The sequence below is a fragment of the Hyperolius riggenbachi genome, chromosome 7 (assembly GCF_040937935.1).
Source record: "Hyperolius riggenbachi isolate aHypRig1 chromosome 7, aHypRig1.pri, whole genome shotgun sequence".
In the NCBI taxonomy this organism is placed as follows: Eukaryota; Metazoa; Chordata; class Amphibia; order Anura; family Hyperoliidae; genus Hyperolius; species Hyperolius riggenbachi.
The window spans coordinates 43,241,219-43,254,523 of NC_090652.1; the positions used below are offsets into that span (position 1 = coordinate 43,241,219).

At 46.2% G+C, this 13,305-nt stretch overlaps 1 protein-coding gene across 4 annotated transcripts in view; it reads right to left on the reverse strand.

Moving 5' to 3' along the window:
• LOC137524284 (complement factor H-like) overlaps window positions 1-13,305 on the reverse strand; it is a 340,451-nt gene that overhangs the window by 50,596 nt on the left and 276,550 nt on the right. For 3 of the 4 annotated variants that reach the window (XM_068243963.1, XM_068243965.1, XM_068243962.1), the window contains one exon: window positions 9,875-10,054. In XM_068243963.1, the coding sequence (XP_068100064.1) occupies window positions 9,875-10,054 (180 nt within the window). Of the gene's footprint in view, window positions 1-4,304; window positions 5,220-5,960; window positions 6,080-7,224; window positions 7,413-9,874; window positions 10,055-13,305 lie in introns of those variants that run through there. The other variant, XR_011022650.1, reaches the window with a different exon arrangement.

The window sequence follows — 13,305 nt, forward strand, 5'->3', positions numbered from 1 at the left end:
ATTTGGCCCCACCCATGACCACGCCAACGTGGCGCAGAGGTTTTTAGGGTGAGTCCACTCACCTCTTTTCCCAGAACTAGACCCCTGACCATAACTCTGGTTGATTTATCACCCACCAATTTTCGAAGTTCATAGTAAAGGACCTTTACATCCTAGCAACGCCAAAAGTGCAGGATATGTTAAAGGGAAGGCTCACGGACCCCCCAAAAAATACTAATCCACTTACCTGGAGCTTCCTCCAGCCCATGGCAGGCAGGACGTGCTCTCGCCACCTCTCCGGAGGCTCCCGGTCTTCTCCGGTGGCGCACCTGACCTGGCCAGGTTGGATTCCAAGTCGGGCTCTTGTGCGCTTCAACGTGCGTCTCACGCGGGCGCGCTGACGTCATCTGACGCCCTCCAGGCTGTACTGTGCAGGTGCAGTAGTTCTGCGCCTGCGCAGTACAGTCCGTAGGACGTCCGATGATGTCAGCGCGCCCGCGTGAGACGCACGTTGGAGCGCAAGGAGAGCGTGGATCTTCCCTTTAAAAAGATAGTGGGAATCAATATTAAAAAAATTAAATAAACATTTTTAATTTTGGGGAATGTTCTGTCTGAGTGAGGGAAATCTGAAAAAAAAAATATGACGTGTGGTCCCCCCTCCCAAGCCTCTGTAACCCCTTGTCCCCTATGCAGGCTGGGATATCCAGAATGCGGAGCCCCGGCCGACTGGGGCTTCGCACCCTGAGCTATACCAGCCTGCATGGTTCATGGTATGGGGGGTGGCTCTGGGGGGGGCGTCCAAGTCTCCCCCTCCACCCCGGAGCCCTTGTCTAATCCGTGGACAAGGGGCTCTTCCCCACCTCCGGTGCCCCAAAAGGAGCTGGGGGCGACGACTCCCGGGGGGGGGGGGGGGGGGGGCTCATGACGGCATCTGGGAATCCCCTTTAAGAAGAGGACCCCAGATGCCCACCCCCCTCCCAGGAAAAATGAGTATTGGGGTACAAAGTACCCCTTACCCATTTCCACAAAGGGTTAAATGAAATAAAAACACAACTACGAGAAAAGTATTTTATTATTCTAAATTAACCAGAAATACTTACCTTTGTACCATTAAGAAAATGTTCCTACGACCATATCCTCGGTAAACGATCCAACGTATACAGTATCCTCCAATCTTGCGATCGTTAACTAAGTTGATTGGAGTTCTCCCACGGCAATTTAATATACTATACCTTAGAATGCGCCCTGTCGACGCATAGTGCCAGCTCCCGCTGTCCTCCCCGCCTCCTCACCTGTCACCCTCACCTAGCCTGGCACCTGGCACACCGGGTGCCAGCCTAGGTGAGGGGTGACAGGTGCAGGCAGGTGTGGAGACAGCGGGAGCCGACACTATACATCCTGCACAGGACGCATTGTTAGGTATAGTAACCGGCTCATCAATGAGCCAGTTCTTTTTGTATTGAATCAAATGAATCGTCTCTGAACCGATTCATTTGATTCAATACAAAAAGAACCGGCTCATTGATGAACCTGTTACTACACCTTAGAATGCGTCCTGTACAGGACGTATAGCGCCGGCAGCCCTCCTGAAACTCCTAGCGGCTTTCTGCCATCCTCCTTGTATGGAAGCCGGCGTGTTACCTGACCTGCTTAGAGTCAAGTGAACCACCTGCTGCCGTGCACAGAGGACGTCAGAAAGCCCCTCTCCATCCCGGTATGCCCGCTCTCAATGCTATTGAAAACCAGGGATGCTCATCCAGATTCCGGATATCCGGGTAACCCGGATAATCGACCATTTTTACGTGATCCGGCCAGATCCGGATCCCAGATAGTTGTGCCCAAATCCGGATAGCTATCTGCGGATAGTTTGACGCATGACCCAAATATCCACGGATATCCGGATCCGAAATACTGTAACTAAGTTGATGACATCCTGGAGCCAATCAGAGGGTTCCCAGCAGAAGCCCTAGCAACCGATCACAGGGGGGAACCCTGGCCAGCCCCACCTGACCTCATTGAGCCAAACAGAGTCCTCCCAGCCTAAGCCATGGCACCCAATCACAGAAAGGAACACTGGCCAGCCCCCCTTGTATAATAGGGAGTGCTGCCATGATGAGACAGATCGTCCTGTCTTGCTGAATGCACACTGAGAGACATGCTGCAGTGCTGGTGGCCTAGCAAGGGCTGACTGTACACAGTTATAAACCTAAAGCTGTTAATTGATTAACCTCTTCACTACTCTATAGTAATCGTTAATTAGCTTGATTGATGTATGATAGTGTGACAGTTAGAGTGTGTGCTGCACAGCTGCAGTGCTGCTGCTGAGCCAAGGGCTGTACACAGTGATAAGCTCATTGATTAACCCCTTCACTATCACTACACTATTCTTAATTCATTAATGTGTTAGTGTGCACTAGTGTCTTCTCCTCTGCTGTCTGTCACTCGGCACTTGCCACGCGCCACTTGCCACGTAGCACTTGCCAAGTGGCACGTGGCACTTGGCACGTGGCATGTGGCACTTGGCACGTGTCACATGGCACTTGGCACATGTCATGTGGCACTTGGCACATGTCATGTGGTACTTGGCAAGTGCCACGTGACATGTGCCAAGTGCCAAGTGCCATGTGCCAAATGACACGTGCCAAGTGACTTGGCAAGTGCCATGTGGCACGTGCAAAGTGACACTTGGCAAGTGCCATGTGAAAACTGCCAAATGCCACGTGACACGTGCCAAGTGCCACGTGACACTTGGAAAGTGGCATGTGCCAAGTGACACTTGGCAAGTGCCACGTGACAAGTGCCACTTGGCAAGTGCCACATGACATGTGCCAAGTGACACTTGGCAAGTGCCACGTGACAACTGCCAAATGCCACGTGACACGTGCCAAGTGCCACGTGACACTTGGAAAGTGGCATGTGCCAAGTGACACTTGGCAAGTGCCACGTGACAAGTGGCACTAGGCAAGTGCCACGTGGCAAGTGCCACATCCGGCATACTACTGGCACACGTTACATCTGCTGCTGCTGCATTGCCCTGCTCCTGCTGCCTGTGCTGCTCCCACCACCAGGGTGCCACAGGCCACTGATACCACCTATATTTAACCCAAAACACAATTGCTGCATAATTTTTTGTAGGTGTCTTGGCTGAAAACTGTCATTTCCCAGTTGTGCGGTTGGACTTTGGACACAATGGCCTCAATTCACTAAGCTTTATCAAACACTTTATCAAACGTTTGATAATTTACCTCATGGGTAAAATCTAATTTTGAATTCAATAAGGTGTTATATATTTATCGAATGCTTTATTGATAAAACCTTCAATATATCTATAACACCTTTGTGAATTCAAAATTAGATTTTACCCATGAGGTAAATTATCAAATGTTTCATAAAGTGTTTGATAAAGCTTAGTGAACTGAGGCCAATGTGGGCTGCACGACCGCTGTCTGGAACCTAGGCCTAATGTTAATTGACAGCCATTTTTTGGGGGGGGGGGGGGTTTGAAGTCCCCACATCATCAATTAGTGTTCCCCTTTGCAAAATAATGATGATACATGCCTCATTTACCCTAAAAACACCTTTTAAAGCTATTTAAAGGGCACTTCCGTTTTTTCTATCCAGATATCCGAATAGGTCGGATATCCGCGGATAAGGCGTCCGTGAACGTGGATATCTAAAAGGCTGGATTCGGATATCTGAACCGGATCTGGATATCTAGGTATCCGGATCAAATCGGATTTTAAAAAGCACTATCCGAGCATCCCTGATTGAAACCATGGCTCCTACAGAAAGTAGAGCTGTAACCTGAAAAATGATGTCTGCGGGTCCTTACAGCGCATGCGCAGGCTCTGTCTCCTCTAAATATTTCTGACTCTCTGCAGCACATCATAGTTCCGTGCACTATGACGTGGCCCATGCAGAAGAGGGGAGGAAGAAATTAGAGGAGACTGAGCCGGCGCATGCGCTGTAAAAGAGAACTAAAAAGCAATGAATAATTGCTACATATACTCTTCACACTGTACATTTTTCACACTGGTGCTTTGTGTTGGACATTGAAGACATTTCGGGATTGCATCACAAGCAATGTGACACACACAACTAAGTATTCTGCATAAAAATATGTTTCAGAAATGCATTGTACTAACAATGTCATTGTATTTCTTTTGCGATTATTTAGTCCAACACAATGTGTCAGTGTCAGAGATCGTACAACAAAAGAGAAGAAACTTATCCTTTTTTAAGAAAAACATTTATTTTTTGTGAAATTTTTTTTTTCTTAAAGAGAATCAGTACTCTAAAAATTGTACAATAAAAAAACATACCATTCTATTCATTATGCTCTCCTGGGCCCCTCTGTGCTGTTTCCGCCACTCCCTGCTGCAATCCTGGCTAATAATTGCCAGTTTTAGGCAGTGTTTACAAACAAAAGACATGGCTGCTAAAAGCTTGTGATAGGCTCAGAGGAGCTCAGTGTGTGACTCATACAGAGCCTGTAGGGGGCGTGGAGAGGGTGTGTATAGCTTCTATTCAATCACAAGCAGCCCTGCACATTCCAGCCTGAGTGCCTGAGCCCGACAAAGCCGACATAGGAAAGATGATTACATCATATAACAGAGATAATACAGCCACTGTGCAACTAGGAAAGGCTGCAGTAAGACAGAGCACATTAGAACAGGTATAGGAACTTATAGGATAGAAGAAGTAGGGCTGAACATTTTGTTACAGAGTCTCTTTAAAAGAAACTCCGACCAAGAATTGAACTGTATCCCAATCAGTAGCTGATACCCCCTTGTACATGAGAAATCTATTCCTTTTCACAAACAGACCATCAGGGGGCGCTGTATGACTGATATTGTGGTGAAACCCCTCCCACAAGAAACAAGAAAAGTACGTACTTTTGGCAGTTTCCTGTCTCTGAACCTTGCTGCATTGTGGGAAATAGCTGTTTACAGCTGTTTCCAACTGCCAAAAAACCAAGCAGCAGCTACATTACCTGCCAGCAGTAAAACTGTTCAACAAAAATTACAAAAAAACAAAAAACAAAAAACCTCAGTCCACCCTAGCCCCTGTCCCCTTCAACTGGCGGACCTCCTCCTCCACATTCGCCATATGCTGCCGCATCTCCAGCATCTGTTTTTTTAGGATGCGGATTTCCCGCCTATGCCTCCTCTTCGTCTTCCGACCCTCTTCATTTATCCGCCTCACCTGGCCCCTCAGCCTCATATATGTCGATAGAGGAACTGTAGAAAAAAATGGGTAAAATAGGTTAACCCAGCAATCCATCAACTTGTACATATTTCAATCTCATTGATCATCCCTAAAATTAAGAACCTGTAATGTAATACATATAACATAGCATTTACTGTATATTCCTGCGTATAAGACTACTTTTTAACCCTTGAAAATCTTCTGAAAAGTCAGGGGTCATCTTATACGCCGGGTGTCATTGATGCCGGGTGATACGCCCTATTCTGTTACCGCCTCTTAGACCTCGCTGCTGAGGGCTGTAGTGGAGCGGCGCAGGCGCACATGTGTGAGATCTGAGAGGCAGAGAAGGAGGTAAATAGAATACAAGGGTGGGGCCAGAAGGGTGAAAGAGGTGTGTTTCATGGGCACAGTGCGATCTATTGTTCCATACCGTTCTGATAAACAGGGAGACAAGGAGAGCTGACCAAACCACTTAGAGAGAGGGAGAGCTGACCAATCCAACCAGTCAAGTGACTATATACTGTTCTATACTGGGTACCACATGCAGTACAACACCAGTATCTGTTCATACATAGCACCAGTATACGATTTTTTTTTAATGTGGTGTGCATTGGAAGAGGGGCAGTCTTATACGGCGAGTATATCCCAAACTCTATATTTTAACTGGAAAAGTTGGGGGTCGTCTTATACACCCAGTCGTCTTATACGCCGGAATATACGGTACTGGCTTTTCCATAGTATGCAATGTTAATCATACAGTAAGAGAATTTTACCATAAAGCGTGTCCTGTCTCTCCTCTGATAAGCCCTCTGGCTATGATGGCTGGGGACAGGTGAGGAGGCTCTGGATGAAGAAGGCCTAGGTGCAGAGGTTCCCCGGGTACCACTTGCAGCTGTAGTAAGCAGTAATGAATAATAAAATGTAATCAAAATATATGATAAAATGGATAAAAATTAATAACTTTTTGTTTGAACTACAATTACTTTTATTTCTATTTTCAAGTGAACTTTGATAAGGACCTTACTCTAAACACAGAACAAAAAATCATATTCTTATACCTTTAATTTATTTATTAGACATGAAAGAATATGACTCTTCAATACAGTAAAATAAAACTAGGATAGGCTTTAAAGTGATCCTTTGCGGCTATTGCGGCCTCCTGGACGCAATAGCAGCATAGGGGGCGATATTTTGGCTGGGAACGTGAAGTATCACTCGCGTTCCCATGCCTGTCGGGTCCTGACAGCGAAACCGGAAGTGGTCGCCATCGGGTCCAGGAGGATCTGAGCGAGGCGGCGAGGGCACCGATCGACTGCAGGGGGCTGAGGGAAGCCCCAGGTGAGTAAAACTCATTTTTTACAGGCTTAAGGATCACTTTAAAGAGAGCACTTGGAACGCAGACTGGGGCAATGGTTCATCTTATAGTAGGAATACGACCCTGGGCACACAGCCAAGATATCAAAGGTGTGGCTTCGAGACAACTCTGTGTATGTCTCTGAGTGGCCCAGCAAGAGCGTAGGCTTCAATACGATCGAATAGCTCTGGAGAGATCTTTAAAAAAAATTGCTGTGCAACAGAGCCGGACCATCCACAAGGCAAACCTAGGCACTTGCCTAGGGCCTGGAGAGGATATAGGGTCCAGATGGACGACAGCACCTATCAAATTTTTCTAAAAAAAAAAAAGCTAGTTGATCATCAGTGGTTATCAAAAAACAATGTTAAGCCTATGGGCCCATTTTTTTTAAAATAACTTTATTTGCATGAATGCAGTATAATCAGCACATATTGCACAAATATCATCACTATGCCCTCACAGGAGCACAAAATAATATGTTTTAACCCATTTTGGAACAAGCCTCTAACAAAACAAAATGTGTGAAAAGTGCTGCACTGTGAATACCTTACGGATATATACTTTAACTGTACATACTGCACAACTCTATAGTATTCAGCCCATGGAATTATTTTTTAGGATAAATACATACAGCATATAAAACCCAAGATAGACATACATAAACTAATAGTTTGCTGACTTACATCCCATTTGTGCAACCACTCGCCTCAGCAGGTCCTGGTCCCTCCTCTTGAGATAGCTCCATAACATCTGCACCTGCTTGGTGGTGAGGACCCTCTGGTACTCGGACCTCAGGATCCCCTGCGCCCTTCTCACCACGGTGCGTTTTGGCCGGAGCGGTGGTGAGGACGTACCGGCCTCTGGTAAATTCCTGAAAAATAAATATTACAGCATTAATGACCACTGTATTATATGTATTATGTATTCGGGAAGATACTAGGGATCAACGATGACTAGTGCCACCTGTAACTGCTGACATTGCAGGCCATAATAACTACATCATTTCATTTCATGTGTGATTTGACTGACAGAGAAGATCCTGTGACAGCAAGCATCAAATATATAATTGAATGGATTCCATGAACTGGCTGCGGCATCTATAGACTTTGTGCCAGTTCATAGCTTGCAGCCCCGCTTCAACCTGCATATTCTTCCAGGCCCAGTAGGCATAGCAGGGCTACGGGAAGATGGTGTGACTATTTGTGTCTCCAGTATAGGGCTTCGGGCGCCATCTTCCCGTAGCCCTGCTCTGCCTGTCAGCGCGGGAGATTGGAGGAGGATCGTCCGGGGAGATGCACGCCAGAGGGTGAGGAGACTTCTGTCAGGTGAGTAAATTCCTTTTTTTTTTTTTTTTTTTTGCTGAATTGTTGCCCAAAGTGCGTTTGTTTTCTGCCTAAAATGCGGCCCAAATTGCGATTTTTTTTCCCCTGCTAAAATGTGGCCCAAATTGCATTTGTTTTCTGCTAAAATATGGCCCAAATTGTGTTTATTTTCTGCTGAAATGTGGGCCAAATTGCGTTTATTTTTGGCTGAAATGTGGGCCAAATAGCGTTTATTTTCGACTGAAATGTGGCCGAAATTGTGTTTATTTTCTGCTGAAATGCAGCCCAAAGTGCGTTCATTTTCTGCTAAAATGTGGCCCTAAGTGCGTTTGTTTTCTGCTAAAATGTGGCCTAAACTGCGTTTGTTTTCTGCTAAAATGTGGCCTAAATTGCGTTTGTTTTCTGATGAAATGTGGCCCAAATTGCGTTTGTTCTCTGCTAAAATGGCTATATTTGCTACTTTGGGGTTACAGTTACGCTCCGCCCATACAATGTCATGACCATGCCCATTTTTTGGCGGGGCGCACTATGCGCGCCGCACACGCCCCCCAGGCCCATTTTCTGGCGCGCCGCGACCCCCTCCCCAGCCATCCACAGTCACACACCCCCTCCCCACCACCACCTTCACTCGTCCCGGTTTGGACCCAGAAAAATCTGGTCACTGTAGTGAATGTGTCTCACTCTCTACTATTAACAGTACTGGTACAAATGCAAAGTTACAGAGATAAACTAAAAACAATTCTCTACTACAACACCTATGATATCCTTTTAGATGGGACATATAAAGATTAGAGAAATGCAGTCAGAAACAGTAGCCAAAAAATATGCATTCTGTTAATAGATTGCTTACCTCAATTAGCATAACTTTCATCCCGGGGGGAATTTTGGGCGGCATCTTGATGGCAGTGCTGTGTGTGATGCGTGTGATGCGTCCTCTCCACGCGCTTGCCGGTGCCTGCTCTGGCCAACTTCCTGTTTGTACGCATCAGCCAATCAAAACTGTCTTTGTGACGTACGCGTGTGTTTACGTGTACGGATGAAAACTACGCATGCGCACGCGCACCAACATGGTTCACGTAATAGGCATATGCGGACACAATTCCGCTTGGCAGCAAGACATTATGCATTAAAGGGCACACGCATGCGCAGTATTAATAAAGCTCATGCGGAAAGAATTTCCGCATGGGAGCATGATGCTATGCATACGGCTACGTTAACTACGCGGAACTGCGTAGTTGGACGCGTACTTTCGTAGGTGAATTCGTAGCGAAGTTTATGCATCGTTGACGTAGTTCTACTACGCGTGGTTGCGGAAACAACAGCATCAATTAAGTCGTTGCAATAGGTAGTTATATTAATATCATAATCAGTTTTATTTGCCAAGCACAACTGAGATTGGGTTTGGCAATAGCAGGGTATAGTAAAAGTAATACGATAGTCGGAAGCAAGATATTTGCGATTGCTATTACCGCTACTTGCAGCTATAAATAACAGGCTCCTTCATGCATTTTGCTGCCCAAAATAATAGCAGTAGCTGCTAGTCATGGCTATTATTATAGTTGCTGATGACGGTATCCATTTTACCAGGTGCCACTGGCACACAAATTAACGGTTTCCCATGAAGACACCTATGATGGTATAATTATTGTCATAATAAAGAAAACTCTATGCCATCTATTATTACTGTGTTATATAGATGAGTTTCCAAATGGTATTATAATTCTTAAAAAAATGACTAATTTATCAGCTATTTATGAGATTAAGGCCCATCCCGTTTCCCCTTCAATGCCCCCAGTGGCTTCTCAGTCACAGGACTGTTTCCTCTGTCACCAAGTTTTCCTCCAACATAAAAAATCTCAGCCTAACCAATCTCTGTACATTTACTGAATCAGTGCAGCTCTGGCAACAATATTGCTAAAAAACTGTAAAATAAATCATTAGAGCATAGTCATCATATTATTGTGTAGATGTGTAAAATACAGGTTTAGATATCCAAAGAAATCCGACTTACTTCTGCATGCTGACTCTGTCCACCGTGCATCCTCACAAGTGATATAATCTATATTATCCAGTCCAGTGGTATATCCCGGGTCACAATCATAAAACACACGGTCACCAGAGGAGTATTTATTCTTTTTCTGTTCTCTGATTTCCCCATGTGGAATGTCTGCTGGAGGTTCACAAGAGGTATCTAAAAAAGGCATTAAAGGCCTTCAGATAGGACCACAATAATTGCACAAAGTGAAAAACAAATTAAAATCCAAATTTAAAGGGACTCCGAGCTCTAATTAAAATAAAAATCTGAACTTACCTGGGGCTTGCTCCAGCCCACCGTAGGTCGGGAGGTCCCTCGACATCTATCTGGCTCTTCTCCCAGGGCCTGGTCAGAAATGGCTCCCCAGCGGCTCCCGGCAATACTGCGCGGTACTATCACGCCGGCTGCCGTGATTACGCGAGGCGGCCGGCGTGGTAACGACTGACATCACCTTTCAGGAAGAGGAGCCCGACACTCGGGCCCAGTGTCGCCGGCAGCCATTTCTGGACAGGCCCTGGGAGAAAACTAGATGGACGTCGAGGGACCCCCCAACCTACGGTGGGCTGGATAAAGCCCCAGGTAAGTTCAGATTTTAATGTTAATTAGAGCTCGGAGTCCCTTTAAAGTATCTTTGTGATAACAACTTTTAGTGGAACTTCAAAAAATAAGTATGGTCACAAATCCAACAAAGATACAGATGCTAGTGATATTTAAGTGACAGATACCTACAGATTCCACACATGCAAGCATCACTTTAAAGGACACCCGAGGTGAAAATAAAGAAATGAAATAAACAATTGTATTTATCTTCCTTCTCCTAAAAATTGACTTTTTAAGATATTTTACAGTTTTATTTTATGTTTAAAAGGAACCAGAGACGTTGGGAGGAAAGGTTTTATACATACCTGGGGCTTCCTCCAGCCCCATAAACCTGGATCGCTCCCACGCCGCCGTCCTCCGCTTCCTCTGTCCGCCGGTACTGGGTCCCGTCACTTCCGTCAGTCGGCCAGTCGGCGGGCAGACGTGACCAATATTCCACATCACAGGGGCTCCCTCCTTATCCTTACGTGTGCCATGCGTAAGGATATGGAGGGAGCCCCTGTTCATGCGGAAAATTGGCCACGTCCGCCGGAAGTGACGGGACCAGGTTACCGGCATTACAGGAAGCGGAGGATGGCGGCGTGGGAGGGATCCAGGTTTATGGGGGTGGAGGAAGCCCAAGGTATGTATAAAAGCTTTCTCTATGTTTTACCTAGATTCCTCTGGTTACCTTTAAATCTACTTTAAAGTTATAATTGTTTTATTGTTTTTGCTCAATGACACATTTATTGAAGTATGCAAGAGCTAAAATTTATGAACTATTGACCCTTTGTATCTCTTTCCTGCTCTCAGAAACCATTTTCTGCTAGGAAAGTGTTTTACAGTTGGAATTTCTTATCAGTTAGGGTAAGGCCCGGTTCACATTAGTGGTCGCCGTCCGGAATCGCCGTGCCGGAGCCGGACCGCATGCGGAACGGACGCACGGCATAGCAATGAAAGTCTATGCGTCCGTTCACATGCGTCCGTTTCGTCCGGACCGGAGCCGGACCGGATCCGGACTCCGGCATAAGATCCAACATGCGCTATTTTTTGGTCCGGCTCCCCCGGCAGACGTATCCGGAGCGGAGCCGGACTGTTGCATCCGGCCAATACAAAGCAATGAGAACCGGAGAGCGCACAACACACTGGCTATAAAAAACGGACGTTCTACCCCACTTCCTATGCTTTTTCTAGTGGCCATTTTGGATGGGTCCACATGGGCCCAGCGTTCACAGAGTGGAGCAGCAGGGATTTCATGCTGGAGCTCTTTGGCAGCAACATGTCTGATGATATGTCTGATAACGAGGAGGTGAGGCCTTCTCCCCACATAGTAGTAGGTGAACAACAGGAAGGAGAGAGTTCCCAGGTACGAGTAAAAAATGACTGGATCCATGGTCCCAACTGCAGTCTCTGTATCCACGGATGGTCTCCACACGTCCACCTGTCTCCAACAATGACCCCAGAGCTTCTGCTGACCTCCCAGACCCAAGGTATTTACAGGTTGTTATCTCTTTAAGAACCGTGTTCATACCGCAAAGAAAACGGATGCAAACGGACCGGATCTGGACCTGATCCGGATAGGAACCGTACGGATTAGGTCCGGTCCGGATCCGGTGCGGTCCGGACATCCGTTCCGGTTTTTACAAAACCGCAAGTGTGAACCGGGCCTAACACTGTAGTCACTTCCTGTCTGAGTCAGGACTGAGTCAGCCACTTACATGCCTGATATTTAACTCTTTCAGTCCTTTAATTAATGATCCCACACCAATATCCTCAGAACTGGTCCAATGCCAGTATCTTCTGGGGAAGTTGGATGCTCAACAGATTTGCTATGGATGTCAAAGTCAACAGTACTCATCCCTAGAAAAAAAGTACAGCCCAATGTACATTTTGGGTTCTAGGATGAGGGAAAATCCACCTCCCAGGAGAATGTATTTATAGGATACCCAAGGTGATTCTCCAAGGAAGCAGATCATGCCACGTTTGAACACTTTATTAGCGGACGTATCCAATAATCAGCATCACCAGCACATTGCTGACATGTTTCGGACCTACTGGTCCTTAATCGTAGCAAAGATTTTTGACAAAGTAGCTTCCTTTTAAAGGGGGAAGTGGGCAGCACATGGGAGGGATCAGGGGCGTAACTAGAAATCACTGGTCCCCCTTGCGAAAATGAGGATGGGCCCCCCATAGGCGACAAATAATCGTAATGGGGCAGCGTTTCACTATAAAATAATCCTAATGCAGCAATGTTTTACTTAATTGCAAATTGGGCAGCATTTCTCTATAAAATAATTGTAAAGTGAGCAACATTTTCCCATAAAATAATCATAAAGTGGGGCAGCACTCATCAGAAAATAATCGTAATGTGGGCAGCAGCCAGCAGTCATCAGAAAATAATCGTAAAGTGGGCAGCAGTCACCAGAAAATCGTAATGTGGGCAGCAGTCACCAGAAAATCGCAATGTGGGCAGCAGTCACCAGAAAATCACAATGTGGGCAGCAGTCACCAGAAAATCGCAATGTGGGCAGCAGTTACCAAAAATTCGCAATGTGGGCAGCAGTCACCAGAAAATCGCAATGTGGGCAGCAGGCACTAGAAAATCGCAATGTGGGCAGCAGGCACCAGAAAATCGCAATATGGGCAGCAGTTACCAGAAAATCGCAATGTGGGCAGCAGACACCAGAAAATCGCAATGTGGGTAGCAGACACCAGAAAATCGTAATGTGGGCAAGCAGACACCAGAAAATCTCAATGTAGGCAGCAGTTACCAGAAAATCGCAATGTGGGCAGCAGTTACCAGAAAATCGCAATGTGGGTAGCAGACA